At 46.6% G+C, this 13,256-nt stretch overlaps 1 protein-coding gene across 2 annotated transcripts in view; it reads left to right on the top strand.

The window, feature by feature from the left end:
- SGF29 (SAGA complex associated factor 29) overlaps positions 1 to 13,256 on the top strand; it is a 340,015-nt gene that overhangs the window by 260,852 nt on the left and 65,907 nt on the right. The window contains exon 9 of one of the 2 annotated variants that reach the window (XM_069652089.1): positions 942 to 1,104. In XM_069652089.1, coding sequence (XP_069508190.1) covers positions 942 to 1,104 — 163 coding nt within the window. Of the gene's footprint in view, positions 1 to 938; positions 1,105 to 13,256 lie in introns of both variants that reach the window. The other variant, XM_069652088.1, reaches the window with a different exon arrangement.

Genomic DNA, 13,256 nt, shown 5'->3' with positions numbered 1-13,256 from the left:
AGAGCTGGTGTTTCCATGTCCGCCTGCAGGCAGGTGGTGTTACTCCCGCCTGCAGGACTCAGAATCAGCCGATCCAGAAACAATGGTGGCGGCGGATTTACCACCACCTTTGTTTCCGGACCAGCTGACTTGTAATGAGGCCCATTGTCTCTCAGTGCTGACTGTCTTGGGAACTAGTCAGTTTTCCATAAAAATGAGCAAAACAGGCAAACGGAAGTAAAGCAGAAGGAATTGTCTAAAATAAAAGTCAGGACTGTGTTAAAAAAAAAAAAAGCAAGAAGAATGATGGTCCTATATAAATCTATGGAATGAAAGATGCAAAAAGGAAATCTGTCCTAACAATACCCCAGAGCTGAATTCTGTTTCTGAAATTGACTCCATCAAAGTAGAGCGACCATACAAGGTATTGAGCAACATAATGTAGATTAATTATAAGCCCAATATGTAACCCTTGTGAGGGTCGCTCCAAACGCAAACACCTAACTTGTCACTCTGTGACCAGAGCGTCGGAACCAGACTCCTTGGAGTTTGGGAGTTGTACAGGTTCCAGCAAAAGCTCTGAGCCCTTAGCTCTGAGCATTTAGGAAAGATGGTTATGGCGGCAGGGCTAAACTCTACATAGGATGTTCCTTTTACAAATGTGCTTGGTTCTGCAGGTAGCATATTTATAGCAGAAGCACTGGGGGCCCTAGGAAGCATATTGTCAGACCTACTTGCTCTTAGTATGTCAGTAGCAGAGTTGCATGAGGGATTGTCGTGATATGCTCTTCACCGTTTTCCAGGGCAGTTTCCTTGCAATGTTTGTTAGAGTTTACATTTGAGATTATGCATGGTCTGTGTAATTCAGGGCATTTAGAGACAATTATTTACTTAAGCCCACTACGGTTTGTATGCTGGTTCTTGGTGCCCTGTTTCTCCAGTTATGGTTCTCTCTCCAGCAGGCGTCACACGCTGAGCCGGCGCCGCATAATCCCCCTTCCACAGTGGAAGGCCAATCCAGAGACTGACCCTGAGGCACTCTTCCAGAAGGACCAACTGGTGTTGGCACTCTATCCACAGACCACCTGCTTCTACCGTGCGCTGATCCATGGCCCTCCTCAACGGGTGAGTGCTGCATTATACTCAATCTGCGCAATGTTAAAACTGTCTTTAATACCCACCTACCTTATGGGGCGGTAGCCTGTTAGGAAAGACTTCTCTTTACAGGACGTTTCCCTCCATTTTTATGGACCCCAAACTTTGTGCTTTTATTTTTGAATCTGACCTGCTCTTTTTGCTGTGCAGTGAAGTCTTCAGCTTTCAGCTTCACTACATTGGCTTTTGTTCATTTGTCATGGGAAAACTGACATCTCTCCAGCATGGGATCTGGCATGGATTCACATTCTCATGTATATTCCCTGTCATCAGGCTGAGAATCCTTGGTAAAAGAAAAAAAATTTCACTTTCACTTACAAACTGTATTTCCCATAAACCAATCGCTGTCCTCTGGGTCATACTGCCCCCAGCCAATGACAGTCGTCTCCCTAACCCCCTCCTCTGGCAGCCATCTTTAGATTCTGACTGCACGTTTCAGTGTTGGAGTCCTCGAATTTGCTCTGAAAGCTACTTCTATGTTTTCTTTTTGTTTTTTTGCAGAAAAAGTTTCTATTTTTGTTTAAAAAGAGCCTGTGTGCTCTTCTCTCCATATGCCGATAGCAGGGATCCGTTGTCTGTGAAGTTCAGCGCCCCTCAAGGGCGAATATCATCAAAGATTTAGAAGGCCATCGGGCCAACTTCGCGTCCTCCAACCATGACGGAAGAGAAGAAAGAAGCAAGTTCCCTCATAGAGTGCGGGCTCCGAAATGTGTTTGTGGAGGACAAGCACCTGCAATGCCTCTACTGCCTGCATCTGGACCACAAGGAAGGATATTGCTGGATATGCTGCGGATCCTCCAAGAAGTTGACAAAGGACAGGCACAGTAGACTGGCGGCATGGCTAAATGCCAAGACCTTTGCCCTGTGCCCTGAGCAGGGGCATGCCTCACCCAAGGCCAGTCGGTCCGAGGAGCGGGCTTCTGAGTCCTATGAGGGCGCCTCATCCGTGGGGGCCCAAGCTGAAACCAAGCACTGCAAGCCCGGGTCCACCAGGGGTTGCAGCGGAAGCGGGTCCCACGGCAGACGGGGCGCGATCGACATCACCCTCCGCCTCGATTGCCGGCTGGCAGTCAAGCTCCTCCTTGAAGAGGAAGTCGTCCAACCCGGCTAAGCTGCGGGAGAAACCCGAGAAGCCACGGATGAAGGAGAAGGCTGAGCTGCCCAAGAAGGCCCAGGCGGCACAGGAAAAGTCTTTGTCGACGATAGAGCTGGTGGCGTCTGCTCTCTCGAAAGATAAAAGGGGCTGACCCATAGAGGGTAGCCCCCACAGCGCTGAAGGTATCCCTCCTTCTGAGATGCGAGGCCACTGTGGTGACTTTGACAAGGTCGGCCAATACGCTAGTGAAGCGGACAGCGCATCAGAACCCAGTTCCAGCCCCAGTCATTCCTGACTTTCCACAAATTGAGGGTGGTGCTGCAGATGCACCCCTGTTTCATGCCGAAGGTTCAGTCTGAATTTCCACCTCAACGAACCTTTGATGTTACCTGTTTTTTCCTGAAGTCTTCGTCTCTGGCTGAGAGGGCCTGGCACTCGCTGGACGTTGCTCGTGCCCTGAAGTTCTAAGTGGCACGCACAAAGAGTTTTCAGAAGACTTCACTGCTGTTCATGAACTTTGGTTCTGTGAACCATGGGAAGGCCTTGTCCAAGGCTTTCATCTCAAAGTGGCTCTCCGGCTGCATCATGCACTGTTACGGGTTGGCAAACTGATCGGCCGTCCAAGAGCCCACTGCACCAGAGCGATCGCTGTGACAATGGCTTTCCTGGCTGGTGTGCCCCTGCTGAACATCTGCAGGACTGCTACGTGGAGGTCCATGCACCCCTTCACAAAGTCTCCTGCGTTGGCAGGGACTCCAGGGAGGATTCCAGAGTCAGCCAAGCAGTGCTACACAACCGGTTAGCTTGAGGTGAGTCTATTCCAGAGGTAAGAGTGATTTTCTTCTGTTTCACCTTGCCACCTGCCGTGGTTGTGTAATGTTGTACTGCTGTGTATCCGTTATTCATGAGCATGTGAAACCCTCGCTCCTTCCCCTCTTCAACTCTTCTTGGTCATACTGCCACTTTACGTACTTACCAAATCTGAAGATGGCTGCCAGAGGAGGGGCTTAGGGAGACGACTGTCATTCGCTGGGGGCAGTATGACCCAGAGGACAGTGATTGGTTTATGGGAGAAATACCGTTTTTAAGTGAAAGTGAAACTTTTTCTTTTACCGAGTATTCCCAGCCTGATGATGGGGAATATTCATGAGCATGTGAATCCATGCTAGACGCATGCTGGAGAACAATAGTTACAGGCAAGTAACTTGTTCCGTGCTTCATCTGTCAGTACTTGGAAACGTTGTTTCCCTTAGTCTTGTTACTTTGTTGCTACTTTAGGTAACTTTTTATCATTGTACAATGCTTCTTAAAATGCAGTACAATGAGGTACACTTTTTGTTTTGCTACAGACTAACACTCAAGAGGGTCTTCGGTTGCTTTAGCTGTGCCTTGGGGACAAGCTTGTGGCACCAGTTACATTTTGCTAATTTTTTTGGTGTATTTTACTTTAGCCTTACCGCGTTTGGCTACCTGATGTGGCTAGTGTCCAAACATGGCCGTGCCAGGAGGTTTTTAGTTTGTCCCTTGGCCAACTTGTGTCCAAGGGACAAACTAACCCTTCTTCTTGACCAGTGAGGACAGGAAAATCCTTATATGGACTTCCAGTGCCTGGTGAAGCTGGGGCTTTTCACCGGCTACTGCAGGGCCATGTGTGTTTGCTGCCAGGAAGTGGGTTGGGACTGTCCGGTCCCAATCCACAAACTGGTTTCTGTGTGTCTGAATGGTATGCATGAGCTGTGCCACCAGTGGTCCCGATTGGACCACTGCTGGGCGGGTGTGTGTGTGGGCCAGATCTTTGATTGTCTGGTGGGAGTTTTGACTCTTGCCTGCCTTTTGGATAAGAAGTCCCAGCACCTATTCTACAGATATCCTGGAAGAAACCTTAATGAGCCAAGTATCCTCTCCAGCTGCAAAACCTGAAAAGAGACTGTGGCCCTGTTGGAAGAAAGCCTGGCGACCAACTTCTGTTGTTGTCAAGGAAGATCCCTGTCTTGTAGGTGATCTTCAACCCTTGGAGTGGAGAGAACATCCACTCTCACGGCAGCTCAGAGTCCTGCAAAGAGCTCTTGGAAGTGTCCCTGGATCACCCAGTGTCTGCCCAGCTCAGGGTTTGTGCTACCGTCCTGCAGATGTCACCGTTCCACATTGAGGCCTGGAACTTTGAGGATCGACAGCTTGTGGACAGGACTCATCTCTAACAAATTGCGTGGTTCCAGCGTTGAGGGGAGTCGAGATAGGAGGCAAGGTCCGACTGTGGCATGCCCCCCCCCCCGCGTTGCTGTGCATCGGTGGCCATTGTGCAAAACAGCTTTCCTGCATCCAGTCCTGTGCTGAAGACCTTGCACCAGAATTTGTCGCGATCAGAAAAGTGCTCGAACCTGCAATCCCTGGGCATCCAGGACCGTAGCTGAAGGTGGGAAAAGTGGCCTTGGACGCTCTTCAGAAGACTTGCTAAGCCCTAGGAAGAATCTGAGTAAGGGTATTGAGTTTGTAACAGTACTTACCTGAACGCCTATCTCATCTTTTACAAGTTTGCTAACTTTTCGAAACCTTTATAATAGTTTGGTTTTGCCATTGCTTGTTCACACAAGCATTCCGAAAGTGAGGAACACTTTTAGTAGCTAGGATAACTTGTCCTCTACCGTTTGGAACTCTTCATAGAAACTCGGAAAAAAAAACCGCAGCGTTTTCAAACACAACCGTGTTGTGTTTCTGCCTGCTGTGGCTATCACTTTGGGTCTCCGGTGCTCCCCAAGGGGAGCACCGGAGACCCAAAGTGAAAGCCAAGGCAGGCAGAAACACAACGCGGTTGTGTTTCTGCCTAAATCTGATTTCCCATTTGGGGCTCTCGGGCTCCCCACGGGGGGCCCGAGAGCCCCAAATGGGAAGGCTGATTTAGGCAGAAACACTGCAGCATTTAGCATTTCCCATTTGGGGCTCTCGGGCCCCCCGTGGGGAGCCCGAGAGCCCCAAATGGGAAATCAGATTTAGGCAGAAACACAGCGGCATGTAAACACAATCGTGTTGTGTTTCTGCCTGCCTTGGCTTTCACTTTGGGTCTCCGGTGCTCCCCTAGGGGAGCACCGGAGACCCAAAGTGATAGCCACAGCAGGCAGAAACACAACACGGTTGTGTTTGAAAACGCTGCGGTTTTTCTTTCCGAGTTTCTCAGGCTCCTCTGAGCCGGAGGAGCCTGAGAAACTTGGAAAGAAAAACCGCAGCGTTTCCAAACACAACGTTGTATTTATGTTTGTGGTCGCTTCAAAAGCAACCGCAAACATAAATAGGTTTTTAAAGCTGCGGTTTTATTTCTAAGTTTTCCGGGCTCCTCCAGCCCGGAAAACTTAGAATAAAAACCGCAGCTAGTGCTTATTTTTTAAAAAGAAATAAATAGCACTTACCGAGATTCAGCTGCAGCTTTCCTGCTCTGGTCTCTGGTCCCCGTCCTCCGCGTACAGCACCAATGAAGGAAAAGCCACCCAGCGGTGGCTTTTGTTTACTACAGCTGGCTGGCTTTTCCTTCATTAGTGCCGCAAAAGCCAGCACAGGCGGGCATCCATTTCACAAAATGGATGCGCCCATGCGCTTGCTTTTGCGAATTTTGAGCTTGAATAGCTCAAAATTTTACATAGGAAGTTGTAAAAAAAAAAAAAAGTGCTAGTATTTTTTTAATGTTGCCTATCTATTTTTAAAATAAAAAATTGTTACTAGACTATCCCTTTAAAATGGGAGCAAGTTCTCATGAATAACATATTGGACATTGAAAAGGGACAATTCACATCACTTTAACTTATCTATAAAGGGTGTATTGGCTAACTCACACTTGACACTAAATTATTTTGACAACTTATTCAAGACTATTGGTAAGAAAATGTCCACAAAGGCCAAACCCTCATCTGCGGCTAATAAGGTTTCATGGCCTGCTTAAACCTTGTAAACTGGTAAAGCAAGATCTGCTTATAGCCCTGGAGTGTCCTAATCCATCGAAGTCTCTAATTGGAGCTAAAAGCAATACATACAAAGTGCAACTTGAGACACAGTGAAGGCCTTAGCTGCAAGTGCATCAGAAGAGTTGGTTATCTCTGCAGATGACCCCAATAGGCAACGTTTTTGGAGCTTGGTGGCCAATGGGCCGAGAAAGGGATGAAAGAATAATATCCCAGCAGAGACATCTAAGGCACATTTTGCGTGTTTAGATGCAGAGGGCAAAATTAGGCTCCACCTTTAAACACTCCCTCTTTCCTTGGGGTAATTCATACCGCCCAAATGTAACCAAACTTTCACTTTAACCTAAATGTTATGATGATGGCTATTAAGGCAGTGAAAAACAGCGGGAGACCCAGGTCAGAATACCCTGCCTGGCAAAGCCAGCACCCCTCCCCACCTCCAAAGATTTTTACAACTTGCTGATTGGTACATGGGTACCATTGTTATGTAAACCTTTTAAACTAATGATGAGGCTTGGGCGCTTTCCTGTCTCTTGCTCAAATGTAATTTAGTTCTCCCATCTATAAAAAAAGACAACAGACTGTTTCCCTCAAGCTGGCACCCTATTTCTCTACTAGACTCTTTATTTAAAATCCTTTGGAAAGGCCTCTTGAAGAAGTTACATCAATGGATTGAGTGCAATGATATTTTAGCACCTGTGCAGCTAGGCTTTATGAAAGGGGCTGGCATCCAACATCAAGCACCAAATCAGTTTTCATCAAGCAAGAAACGGTGTACATTGCATTTATGGACCCGTCCTGCATGCTTGATTAAGTGAATAGAGCAATGCCCTGGGTACGTTTAAAAAAGACCTAGGAGTTTTGGAACAATAACTTGTTTTGGTCTCGCTTCATGTTGATAATTTTGCAATCCTGCGGTTTGGTCCGGACGGAAGAGCCATAAAAGCTGTTAAAGTAAGGTGTGGTTAATATAACATTCTATGCGCCGTTGGGGCAGATATTCCATGGGCAGATGGTATTTCTATTTGCATCCTGCCCTATGCTGATAAGTGTTTTAATTACTAGAACACTGAACCCCTTGCAAAAACTGCTAGATGCATACATTGACATTATTGCTGGGTCTAAAGGTTAACATTTTGTTTTTCACAGAAGAGTTCTTTGTGCAAGAACCTTTAATACTGGGAATCGGCACATACCACTGGTGGAGCATTTTGATTTCCTGAGCATTACATTTTGTCAAACCGTATTGGCATGCCCTCCCACATATGACAAAGCAGGGAACTAGGATGAGGAAAGCAATAGGTGGATTTTTAAGTTTGCTCTAATTTTCGTGCTTACCCATCTCACTATATTCTCCATGTTTATGAAGCTTAAGCGTATGGCCTTGCTATGGTGCAGGGATTTGGTGATTTGACCAAGGAGCCTGCTTACAAACTGAGGACTGGTTTTGCAAGCACTTGCTTAATCTTCCCTTGTCATCACTGAACTATTATTGCCACCTGGAGCTGGTTATGCCATGCATAACTGGTAGCTTTCACTTAGCACCTGTCCTAATTTATTTCAATAGTACACAGAATGTTCACACCGAAATCCGCAAGATAATTATTACATTTGTTTGGACTAGTGATAAAGCCAGCCTAGTACCATGGGTATCATACATAAAATGAGTAGTATCGTTTTTTTACACTTCACCTATTTCAATCACTTGGTGAAGCTTGATAAGGAAGTCATAATGTCACTAAAGACAATTATTTCAATTAAGCTTCATAGTGACAGGGACACACGAGTGCAGTAAAACCATAAATACAAATTACAAAATGATTACCCCGATTGTTGGCAAACAACCGAACTGTACGCGCTATCCTCATTTGAGGCATTAAGCATTAATTACTAAAATAAGTTTCAATTGCACACCACTAAATCGAGTAATAGTGTTATGGAGCCTTTACTTTTGTTAGGTAGAATTAAATTTTTGTGCAGAATTCTCCCCACTTGTGAGTCCCCCATCAGTTTTTGCTGGGCTCTTGGATTTTTGTTCAGTTATCCTGAGTGAGTGGGAACCTTGTTCCACACTCGCTCTGTCTTTTGCTTTGTCTTTGTCAACCTTTTTCAACCCTTTTGGTTGTATCTTTTTGGGTCATGTTTTCCTCCAACTTTTAATGTATTATTGCAGCACACAGCGCTTTCTGTGCAGTGTTGCTGGGAGCTCTTTGAGCTGCCCCTTTTTATCTTCCTTGTGATAACTACTGTTTCCAAGGATAGGGGGGATTTTTTTATCCTTCCTGACATGTATTTTGAGGCATCAGCACACCCCACTTTATGTGGAGTGCTGAGGAGACACAATGCATACCCTTTTCCACTTCTTCTGTAACTTTCTAGTTACAGTGACAAGTTCATCAGAGGGCTGGTGACAGTGGATATTTTCGACCAATTTTTATGACTTTTACATGCAGGCTGCTGTTGCAGCCGCGGTAAAGGACACATGGGTCACCATTGACCTACAATGGTGCTTGCCTTCTTTTTTCGCCACCTCTTGGTGACTTGTCCTTTCTTGAGTCTTCTTCTACAGACCTGGGTGGGGAAGGTCCTGCTCACTCTTTTGTCTTTGCCGGGCTCCCATTGGCAAGCCCGCCAGAGGGCACCAGCGTGTCTGGGAGGACAAGAAGCTTGTAGTACACCGAAACTCTGCAGGGCTTTGTTCTCCAGTATGTCTGGCTGAATCCAGTTCTGACTGGGAGGCTGGCTGTCCCCTTGGTCCAGCCACCACCCACGGTTTGAATGTGGCATGGCTGCTGATTGGCTGGGTTCCTGCATAAAGGAGGGGATCCTGGAGCAGAACCAGCGATTCGACCCATGGAACGAAGAATCAGAGGAAGAAGTAGGAGGAAGTCTGCAGCCACCTCCAGCGACTGCAAGTGACGATTGCTGAGTAACTGCTGCTACTCCAACCTCCTCTTCTGATCGACAGGCAAGATCCGGACCGGACGACTTCCTTCCTTGGACTGGTTGGCCTAACAAGTCTTGGGTCAATCTGCATTTTGAGCCGTCCCTCGAAGTGCTGCGACTGTCCTGGGCTGCAATTCCCCAATACCCTGGGATCTGGACCAATCTGCTTTGCATCCTTTCCTGAAACGCAGTTTCGGCTGGAACTTTGTGGACATGTTGCTGGACCTACAATGACTCTTTCCCGCTCTGTCAGCTCCCCTTCCAAGTAGGGGACTGAGAAACGAGAGTAGTCTGCCGTGTGACAACCGTCACTGAACCGAACCCTGTGCCAAGTCCCAACATCTCGGGAGGATACCTCAGTGGCAACATGCTCGCCTTGGAAGAAAGACGACGCAGAGAAACACAGGTTCGATCCCCGGGTCCACACTTAGAAACCTCTGGGGATTGAGCCCGTTATAAATAACCAAATACAACGAGCCAGTATTGTGAAAATGTCTGCTGGGTATCCCATCACGAGAAGCTGACCGTCTGCTCCCACCAAAAGTTCTTTCTTCAGCCTCCAGGCCAAGAATCCTAACCGGAGCTGCTGTCGCCTCCTCTGGGGAACCGCCGTTGACACTCTTCTTTCTTCAAGAAAAGGTACTGTCCCTCTCCTTGGTGCTAACCTGGATGCTTGCTTTGTTGAATCGGACTCCTCCTGAGCTTTCTGAGACACATTATGGTGGGCAACCAACTGTGTTCTCCCAGGCCTAAGAACAGTGGTCCTTTAGGTTACAATCCTTCAGGTGGCCCACCTGACCTCCTTGAACCACCTTTTAACTAAAAATTGTACTTACTTGCAACATTGAAGATTCCTGCTAATTTGACAACTCTGACCATGTCTGCCTTCCTTTGCTCTGCTGCCCACATGCCCTGGTCACCCAGTACTCTCTGACTTTGAGACTCTCATCCCCAGATAGGGTTGGACTTTATGAAGTATAAGCTGCCTATAAAGTACTTACCAGTATCTGTATTGCTTACTTTAAATGTTGGTTACAAGAATTGATTTACTAAACTGAATGCGAATCTAAGTACTTATCTGTATATCATCTAAGAGTTTACTATTGAACTGAGAAATGCTTAGCAACATTCTTACCTTGTGTATATGTGAATAGGTTTACTTACCTGTAATTATAATACTGTTAGTTGCCATAGTGTTTATAATAAATATCAATATTTTTATAAAACTACTGTGTATAAGTGTATTCTTGACTATAGGTGTGACCGGAGGTCTTTGTACTTTCCCATAGCTCTTCTCCCTCCTAGACTAAGCCTTCCTGCTGGTCCATTGCTACCAAACCTTTTGGGTGTTCAGGATAAACCTAAGAATTGGAGCCCTCTGCATCCAAGATTGAGTCTTCTCTAGTCCTTGTTAGGGAGTTTTTCTCAAGTCCACCTGTTGTAGGACTTTATAAAACTGTCCCTTTGGTATACAGTGCCCCACCTTCTAGTATAGGCCTGTACCACCCATGGTTTTGGTAGTATGGTAGAGTAGCCAGACTTATCCTACGAGGGAGATGTGATCTGTAAGTTAGTACAGAGAACTTAGAATATAAATGTTAGGGGAGTTTTTCTAAAGTCTACCAGCAGGTGAGACTCTATAAAACTATCCCTTGGAAAACAGGCCCGACTATTAGAATATGTTCTGTTGTAAGGAAAAAGGGTTATTCAGCAATATACTACTTTGTAATACTTTTATATAATATATATTCTCTTTTATGTTCTATTTTAGCAGTCCTTCCCTAACTAGTAAGGAGTGCTTCAGAGTCAGTTGAGGGATCTGGGTTGCAAAGTCATGTGCAGCAGCAGAAAAGGCAAAGTTCATTACTTTCAAGTAGGATGCTTTAGTGGAATAAAGAAAATGTTATCAGGGATCTTGGAAAGCACTCCTTATCAGTGCACAAGCTTTAGGCCTGGGCAGTGGGTATGGGTGAACACCCAAACCCCGGATATACCACTGCAGTAACGCAGGAGCGACAATTTGTCTTGAGGTAAGTACTACCTTGAGCCACACAGTACCTTAGGAATATTGAAGAAGATGCAGCTGGATTCTTTCATGTGCAGCCGGAATAGAAACGGTATCCTGGTCCTTGGTCATGGTGATGAAAGGAGGGACTCTGGAAGGGATGTCGCAGCAGCAGTGCAGAGAAGGAACCCTCAGCAAGGAATTCTTCCGACTCCCACGTCTGTCTGTGGTTTTGGTGCCTTTTTACAAGCTCCAACAGTGAGCAATCACTGCCCAGTCAATCACTGCATTGATTCTGCAGTCGTGCACGCTGGTGAGGGGACTTTGAGGAGGGGGTTCTTGTCTCCGGAGGTCCAACTGGAGCTCACCAAAGTTCTGGGAGGATTTGTTCACAGGAAGACGATGCACTGCAATTGGGTCAGAGGCCCCCTGGTATTGGGGGTTTGCAGTCCTGGAAGGTCGCAGTACATTGGGGGATGGCTTGTTCCTCAGGTCGTATTATGGTTAGTTGGTCCCACCAGACAAAGGAAAGGAGTAGTCCTCTTTGGAGCTCCTCTGTCAATATGAAAACGGGGTCAGGACAGCATTGATCTCTTCGCAGTTACTGCAAGGGTCTGCTGGCATCTCTGGTAGTTTACTGCTTCGGATCTTCAGTTCCATTGGTCGACTTTCCTTCTGCCTCAGGAACCTGACCTTTTATCAGGATTTCCCATTAATTCCTCTGCAAACTCTCCCTGCAGTTTACAGAATGGGGCGGGTGGCCGTCCAGTCATGACAGCCAGCCCCAACTGGTTCCATTCAGGCACATCTTCAAACAAAGGATAGCAGAGTTTTGGGATCCTCCCAGGCTTCCTGTCCTCGCAGACACACTGGAGCCTCAGCGGGCTACACCAAGGGTTCCCGCCAAAGGCGAAACTCACCTCAAGACCTCCCCCTCCCAGAGATGACCGGATTGCTAACAAAGAACAACCACACAAGAAATGGCGAAAAAAGAATGAGACACCATGTTGAAGCATGGATGACCCAGTTGGGCATAACCACAGCGATGAATACAGCCTGCGGTGGAACATTGTACAAAAGTCTGTAGAACACGTCCGCTGCCACGAGCCATAACTAAAGGGTTGTTACTGTTCCAAAAAGTTACCGGAGTAGTGAGAAGGGGATACCAAGTATCCCCTCAGCACTCCACATAAGGTGGTGTGTGCTGATCGCTCAAAATGAAAGGCTAGGAAGGATAAAAAGTATCCCCTATCCTTAAGAACAGTAGTTTTTAAGGAAAATAAAAGAATATAAAAAGGAGAACCCAAAGGGCTCTCAGCAAAACTGCACATAGGGGGTTGTGGGCTGCAAAAGTGTAACAAAGATGCCTGAAAAGGTTATGGAGTTAAGCAAGACTCTATAAAGTACAATATATAAAACAGAGTTCCCATGATTAGAGCAGAAAAGAATCAAGGGGGGAAACGGCTCTCCTCATTCAGGAGAACAAGAAAAGGTCCAGAAGTCCAGCAAAAAGTGCTAGGGGTCTCGCTAGGAGAGGGGATTAAGCATAAAACTGATACATCTCCCTAACACTAGTTGCCCTCCCCTCCGCCCTTCGGAGGGAGCAGGAGGATCTAATCCACTCCTGGATGGATCTCTGGTTCCAGTCAGTCATACATTGTGTAGAGACCATTGGCATTCTCACGTTGGGTACCTGACCGATGCTTTATGGTGAAGTCAAAGCCCTGGAGGCTAATGGACCACCTGAAAACTTTGGATTTTCCCCCTTCATCTGCATTAACCATCTCAAGGGTTGGTGGTCTGTTTGAATTCTGAAAGTAGATCCATACACGTATGGTCTAAACTTCCTCAAAGCCCACACTATGGCACACGTTCAATGGTTGTCCACCTTGTCTCTCATCTTTTAGTTTTCTACTGATAACACAGATGGGGTGCTCCCTGCCTTTGCTATCCATTTGGCTCAAGACTACACCACTCAACATGATTCGCCAATCTTTGAAAAGTGGCAGGTGCATTTTTCAGTCCAAAAGGCATGACCTTAAATTGATATAGGCCTTCTGGGGTAGAAAGGGCTATTTTCTCCTTGATATATTGTTAGGGAGATTCACCATGTTCATGCTTCATCCCC

Source organism: Ambystoma mexicanum, chromosome 3p (assembly GCF_040938575.1).
Source record: "Ambystoma mexicanum isolate Mex_15411 chromosome 3p, UKY_AmexF1_1, whole genome shotgun sequence".
Lineage (NCBI taxonomy): Eukaryota > Metazoa > Chordata > Amphibia > Caudata > Ambystomatidae > Ambystoma > Ambystoma mexicanum.
This window is presented reverse-complemented; position numbering and strand designations above follow the sequence as displayed.